We start from the raw sequence: 7,645 nt of genomic DNA, 5'->3' as shown, positions 1-7,645 counted from the left end.
AAAGCCCGCCAAGCGGAAACCTCCAGGCCTGGCCTCCCACCGCCTGCCGCATCGCTCTCAGGCTGCCGACGCTCAGCCTCACCACGAGGATCCTCGCGGACAGGCGCGGAGGGTCAAGCCGCCGCCAACCTGGCGCTCCCGGCAAAGCGGCCAGCAGCTGAGGGAGGCGGCGCGGCTGGCGAGCGGGCAGTGGGGTAGCAGCTGCCGCCGGCCGGGGTCGAGGGCAGGCCGGGGCTGCAAAGCACTCCCAGGTGTGGCTGGGCGGAGCGGGGCCGCCCAGCAGAGAGATGACAGCCACGCAGGTGACGATCAGCTTGTCACCAGCCCCCGGGCAGAGCGGGCGGAAGGGCGTTAAATCACCAAGGGGAGAGAAGCGCACCTTCTAGTAATAGAGGGTGCTGCCGCCAGGCTTCGGTCGCCTCAGGACCAGCCCCTGAGCCGGGTGCTTCGTGGCCCCGTCAGACCAGACATGAAGCCTGTAAGTACCTTCCCGGCGGGTTAAGGAGGGAGGGTGGCCGGCTCTTCCTCCAGCGGCGGCCTGAGGGGACCTCGGGGTTATGTGGCGTGGAGCTCCTAAGTGGGGAAAGCCCGCGGGAGCCTCGGGAAGGCGTGGCCACAAGAATGGCGCCTTCAGGATGGCCTCTGGGTCCGTGACTGGGGTGTGCAGGCGCTTGGTTAGAGTCCCCTCGGCCGCGACACAGGAAGGCAACCACTCCTGGGATTGGCGAGCCGCGCCTGGCCGCAGCTCTCCCGTTCTTCGCCGTACCTCTCCCGCTCCTCGCCCGGCGGCACGCCCTGCCGACGGCACGTGGGACCGCCTCGACGCCCCGGCGGCTTCGTAGGGCGGCTGGGGACGGAGCGGCCGGGCTGCGGCTGCCCCGTTGGCTCTGGAAGCGCGAACAGCCCATATACGGTGAGCCCTGCAGTGGGACAAGAGCCACTTGTGCCGCGTCCTATGCAGCGCCGCGCGAAAACTCTTATGGGCATGGCCTCGATTTCTTGTTTATGAGGTGCCAGAGAAGATTTTTTTTTTGCCCTTAAGCCACTTGGACGTTATAGATTTAGATGATAGTTGGTTGCTTCCTTTTAAAGACTTCGATAGCAGTAAAGGAAACGTTTCTGTGGTCATAGGAAATTAGTGAAGTAGATGTGTACGTACATGAAATCGCCGAGAACTGACAACAGTACGATAGGCTTACAATCTGGACATCTTCCAGAAGGTCCTTTGGTTTCATTTTAATCATTCTGCTAGTTAAGGTAGATGCTCATATTTAGTTTTGACACCTAAGTTTTAATGAGTTGCCCAAACACAGTGTTTTTCTGTTAGGAATTAATGTTTAAGATTTCTTTTGTCTGCATTCAAACATCCCATCTTGTGTTTCGGGAGTGCCTTTTCTTTCTCAGAGAGGTCGGAATCCAGCTGAGCTCTCTTCTGAGCAAACTTTCTAATTATGTTTATTACTCAGAGGTGAGTGCACAAAGGTCTTTGCAAAATTAAAAGCCAGACAGCTTCAACGGAAGTGCAAAAATGGTTTTATCCTTTTTTCTGCCCTCCACATTCTAAAACATTTTCTCCTGAAATCTTTTTCATAGTGCCTCTTGTATCCAAATCAGTGTGCTACCTTCAAAAGATTGAGCTGCTTAACCATGAAATAGATAGTCTTAATTACATCATTTCATTTCATATGTGTTTCAGTTGCTCACTTGCTCAGTAGCTGTACAGCTATGTTGAAAAGCAGTTCTGAATTTGCAACATATTTTTTAATCTTTAAGAGATGCTTCTATTGTCTTTGAAAGAAAGAAACAACAAAACACAAAGGCAACAACAACAAAAAAATCAGTTGGAAATCTTGCAGTTTTATGGTCTTACATGCATAAAGGAATGGATAAAGATACTTCCTCAGCTATTGGTATTTATCATGGCTGTTCCCATTCTAGCTTTTCCCATTCTCTCCGGTTTTATTTAAACCATTGTAGTTAGAAAACACATGCTGGTGTTCATTCTGTTTGGAATAGCAAAACAAAACCACAAACATTCACGGTATTTAATGATTTTAGCTAACATAGCTCTCTGTCAGTTGCATGTATGAAGCTAGACAAGGACCCATGACCAATAAATCACATTGTTCAAAGTCAGATGCCGAAGATAGCTTTGGAAATCTTCAGTGAAGTGAATTCTTAGGTGGGAAAGAAGAGTGGTTATAAATTTTAAGGATTTTATGAATGCTACCAACAATCACAGATATGTGACCATGTTGCTAATGCAGAAGTATGTATGTTTGAGAGAAGGGGGGGAGGGGGAGGGAAAGGCTGAAAAAAAACCCAGATTCTTGAATTAGGAGTGAGTTTTGCCTGGACAACCTTTGTGTCTGCCTTCTGCATTATGGTTTGGTTTTGTTGTTTTGGTTTTTTTTTCCCTTGTGTGTGGGTTTTGTTTCCAATGTGTAGTTTTATGTTACTTTTCACTTTAGTGAGAAACACAGAAGTCAAACTCATAATACTATGTTCATTTACTATATGATAGGATTTAAAGGGCAGAGCCTGTAGAAGGAACTTCACACATCTGACCTTCACCTCACTGGTCTTACTAGTAACAGTAAACAGGCTGTTAAATAAGCTTACTGGGGAAAGATCAGACTTCTGTAAATGTATTTTGTAGCTTTTTGCAGCTGCAGCCTGAGAAATCTCTGTTCCCAAACTATGTAGCAATCTGCTTTGGTCCATTTATTCCTGTCTTGTCTGTCTCCTCTAAAGTCTGCACATAAGTATACTTCTTGTCCTCTGATCCCTGCAGCAGGAGCAATTTTTTTTCTCCTGCACCATCTGAATGTTTTGAACATGGTGCATTCAAGAAATGCATCCATTCTCCTTTTTGTTGTGGCACCTGTTGGTACACTAGTTACTTCTAATATGAATGTATTTTTATTAAAATTCACGTTCAGTCCTTGCATACTGTGCACTTTATCAGTCTTTATGAATTAACCCTTGATGTACCTTTGAAGAGAAGGAAGAAGATCCGTTGATGATTCAAAGGTGTGAAACACTGACAGTGGCAGCTGTACATGAAATCCTTATTGTCTTACCATCAGTTTGCTTAAGATCACAGAGGAGATTGGGCCAAGCCCAGGAGCAGAACCAAAGAGCTGTGCTTTTGCCATCTGGTCCTCCTTCCTCAGTGGTCAGACCTTGTCTGCTGTTTTTTGTTTTTTTTTCTTTCTTTTTTTTTTTTTTAAAATCACATTCCTTCTTTAGTACTCTATCGTGGAAACATCAGATGCATAGTTGATGGAAGGAGCTGCCCTTCACAAAGGAGCAGCACACAGCTCTAGGCCTGTTCACCTGAATCTGGTCTCTATTGCTTGAATCATTTTACAAGGAGATGTTTGCATCATGAAACACACAGCTTGATAAGTAAGTAATGTGATGTGGGATTATATAGATCTAATCCATCAGGCAGAGGTTTTGCTAGGAAACAACATAGCAAGAGAAAATGTATTTAAAATTAAGGGAAAACTGTAAGCTTAACTATGCAGGTTCAATCTCGAAGATTCAATCTTGGACTAATGAAAACTTCAAGCCCTTTTTAATTACAAAAGATAGGTTTGCTGTCTCATATAATATTTGTGAAACACTGTAAACTGCTCTGAAATACTGAAAGTATTTTTGCTCACAGAGTTAGGTCAGTATCTTTGGGTAGTACTGTTTTATAGAGATTTTTACAGAAGCCATTAATTTGCCTCTTGAATCATTTGGAAATGTTGAGCACCGGCAAGCAGATGATTCTTTTTCCTTTGTACTTCCTGAGCAAGTTCTAACACACAAGAGTGACAGCACATCTAAGGTTGCATTTAAAATAAGTACCTTAATGCTTTGTGACAAAGAAAACTGAAGTCAACACCACTATTTTTGCTTTGCTTTTCCTGCTGTTGTTCCAGGCTGGATTTTTACCTCCTCTCCAGAATACACTGAAAAGAATCAATACTGTGGCTTTGTGCTGAAACCTAGGTCGATTTCTGATAGCTGCTTGTCAGACTATTCCTACTTAAATCTTGCTTGTAATAATTCCCCTGAAAAATAATGTTAAACTTATGCTTGTGTTTAGCTTATCTCTAACAAACATTTCTAGTGCAAAGCCCTCAGTTAGATTAGCATTTCTTTTATCCTTGTCCAGAAAAGTGTCTTGTCATTCAGAATATTGATTCTCACAGTTGGTTTTTCATTCATCTTCATATGCATAGAATTTCTCTTTATATACTTCTGTGCCCATTATTTAAGTGCACACATGCATATTCCTAAATTAGTCTTTCACTACTTAAGTGCAGACTATTTAGCAGGTGATGATGCACTTTAATTTTTTTTTAGTCTTTCCCATATTGCTTCATACTTCCAAAGTCAGATCTTAACACCATGACTGGAACCAAATGTTACTTCCTAGGGAAAAGTAATGTATGATACATGAAGTGTCAGGCAATTCATCAGGAGTAAGGAGGAGATGGCCCTAAGGCAAACAGTTTGTTCTTTAGAATATAATGGTTACTTAACCCTTTAACTCATGTAGCATGTGTATGAAGAACAAACGGGGAGATGCTGATGTGAACCATACAATCAAATATTAATTCTCCATCTTGAAATGTTAGTAGATGAGAACAAGCCTTTAGCCTGTCAGCGTTGATATTTATGAACAATTAATTGAAATTATGAAAACTGCATCAGACGTTGTTTCTTGTGAACTGTGAGTAGTTACTTTAGTGCTTTTTAACAGTATCAGTGTCATGTCCCCCGGATGATAAATAGTTGCAGGAATGTTAATTTCTTCTGACCAAGTTCTAAAGCAATTATTTTATTTTCAACAAAAGCTGAACAAACTATTACTTTCAGTGTAACTTTTTCCACAGATGTTGGAAACGTGAAATATACTCATTATAACAAATTAAAGAAACACTACTTTTCAGCTTGAATCCTAACTCACTGGATAGAAAATCAGAATGAATTTTAGGAATGACACTATTTATAAATACCTTTGGCAGTAGTGCCAGCTTTGCGATATTTGCTACTGGATTGTTTTAATTTTTTATGAAAAGCCACACACAAATGGGAGATGTAAATATGTTGTACAGGAAAGACAAATCAAATTGCCTAGGTTACTACATTTAAAACAACCAACTGGGTGAAGAGTAGGGTCCAATCTTAACTCCAAAAGCTGTGACCACTTGCTTGCTGTTTATATCCATGGATACTTATACCTCCAGAAAATAAGTGTACAAAGAAGCTTGGGTTCAGATCAAATTAATTACTATTACTTAACAAAAAAAAAAATGCTCTTTTAAGTGAAGAGGCATGCATTAATGTTGTTTATTTAGTTGCTGTTTAGCTACTGTTGGGTCAAAATGTGCTTTTAAGAATCAGTGTATTTTGCTACATTTTTTCCTTCGATACAACATTTACAAAAGAAAATAGTCTTTAACAACACTGTTGTTTATGTGGCTTCTTTTTTATTTTAAAGTAGCTGTCTTAGACCCAGACTGAACAAAGTACTTAAGCACATGTGCAACTTTAAGCTCAGGGACTATTCACAATCTTAGAAATTGCATGCAAATTTATGTCCCTGAGGCCAGATCAGACTCAGCAAAGCAGTCCTATAGTTTACTGTATGGATTTTGGAATAGGAATCCTGTTGATTTAAGGCCTGAATAGTCTGGCTGAAGGACAGTTAATGGGCATTCTGATTCCAGGAAGGTGAAGCAGTGGCCTAGGTCTGAGAAAGGGAACACAAAGCTGTTTTGAAATTTTTACTGGGCCATTTTAGATAAACATGTGGGACCACAGCATGGTATGAAATAAGGAATGTTGTATAATGTTAACTGTCGTAATTCCTATCTCTAAGGAAATACAGAGAATGATTTGGTAATTATCATGAAGAGCTGGCTATCTGTCTTTTAGTTAGAAGTTTTATAAAGCTGGATCAATGGTTTGGTTTTGTTCCTCCCCGCCCCTTACCAAAAAGGCTCTACCCTAAAAACAAAACAAGTAAACACAGAAAGAGAAATTGCTTAATAAAGATTCAGTACAAACTCCTTAGCTACTCCTTAAGGGGTTAATACAGCAAAACTCTTCAAGACATCTGGCAGAAGCTGTGGGTGTTGGGTGTGGCAGATCCCAGGGCCGTACCAGTCTCTACAAGGGAGCTGTCATCCTCCTTGATTTATCCTTCCCTAATGTCACGGGGTATGGATGTTGAAACTGTGGCTAGAATGTGAAATACGAAAAACATGAAGATTATGATTTAGTGTCTGGGGAGGCTCGTTGTTGGCCTCTGTTCACAAGTTGTAAGCATTGGAGGTATCTTGACACAGGTTACAAAATCTGGTATGTAGCACACAAAAAAAGGCAAGAGTATTTTGGCGTTTGGAACTCCTACATGTGTTAGTGCACAAAAATGAATGACGGCAACAATTAAATCAAAGACAGTACTGATGATATATTACATTGAAGGCACATTCAAGGTGCTTGTAAATAACATAAATAAATGTACTTTCTGGTCCTTCATTTGCAAATAAATATAACGGGTACAGTAGGTGAAGAAAGTAGGGAATTAACTGTGCTTACTAGACAGTTTGGATAATTAACTAATACCTTAACAAAGCTCAAATATAAGCACATTGTGGTCCTGATTTTGTATCTTTTTTGAATCTGACACTTAAAGGAAGTTCTCATGTAAGTTTGCAAGCATATTTTTATAATAAAATTGACAGTATTCTTTACTTCAATCCTGAAAGAGCTAAATATTCAGTAATTAGAGTAGTTGACAAAAATCCACAGTACTACTTTTTTCCAAAATAATATTTATTATTCTTATTGGAAGCAACTCATTGAACATTCATGGTTTTCCCAGTATTCTTAAATTTCCTGCAACTTGCAGAAGTTTAATACAAAAGCGTGGCCGCATTTATAGCATAACATTGCTCTTCCTAAAAAGCATTTTCTTAAAGCATAATGATGAACGTGGTTGTACTTGCGTGATGGTGGGATATAGATGTCATAGAAGCTATTAGTGCTTAAATATCAATATTATGCTTAATAGCTATTTTTTTTCTGATATATCTTGAGGTATATAAAGTCTTATGGATGAAGTTCCATTCATTTGGACAGAGGTATTATTTAGATTATAACACCACTCTTTTCAGTAAGTTGTGTGTTTTCAAAGTGAATTAAACTGCTCTCTGCAATCCAGCTTTCAAAAACACTGCTCACTTCAGAAGAAGTATTGTAAGACCTCAAAGTTCAATATATTTATGCTTGAATAAGTTCTACCTTATCCAGTTGATACTGAAATCGGAGCCTGATTCATAATAATTTCCAAACACAGAAACGTGTTTTGGTATATTCAGGTATGAATGACGTTCCTGGGAATAAAGGGTATTAGTGCAGAAGTCAAGGATCCTGGTCTTTTGATTTGTATTAGGATAAATCCATAATGGGACCTGGAGAACCATTCTGCCTTCTGTACTGTTAAGGTAAATCTCATACTTACTGTGGAACAAGAGCAGTGCTAAATCCTTATTGAGGAAAAAAGTACAAATTAGATTTTTAACATACTAACTTTAATATATAAACCAATATTTTAAATGCATATTATGGGTTTTCT

The 7,645-nt window shown here is 40.2% G+C and overlaps 1 protein-coding gene across 1 annotated transcript in view; it reads left to right on the top strand.

Annotated features, from left to right (window-relative positions):
- Positions 1 to 413: 413 nt before the first annotated feature.
- Positions 414 to 7,645, top strand: part of BNC1 (basonuclin zinc finger protein 1) — a 75,411-nt gene continuing 68,179 nt past the window's right edge. Inside the window, exon 1 of the mRNA XM_064157726.1 lies at positions 414 to 478. Within this exon, the coding sequence (XP_064013796.1) occupies positions 470 to 478 (9 nt within the window). The 5' untranslated portion in view covers positions 414 to 469. The remainder of the gene's footprint in view (positions 479 to 7,645) is intronic.

Source organism: Pogoniulus pusillus, chromosome 17, assembly GCF_015220805.1.
Source record: "Pogoniulus pusillus isolate bPogPus1 chromosome 17, bPogPus1.pri, whole genome shotgun sequence".
NCBI classification, from domain to species: Eukaryota; Metazoa; Chordata; class Aves; order Piciformes; family Lybiidae; genus Pogoniulus; species Pogoniulus pusillus.
Note: the sequence above shows the minus strand (reverse complement) of the source record. Positions and strands in the feature narration are given on the sequence as shown.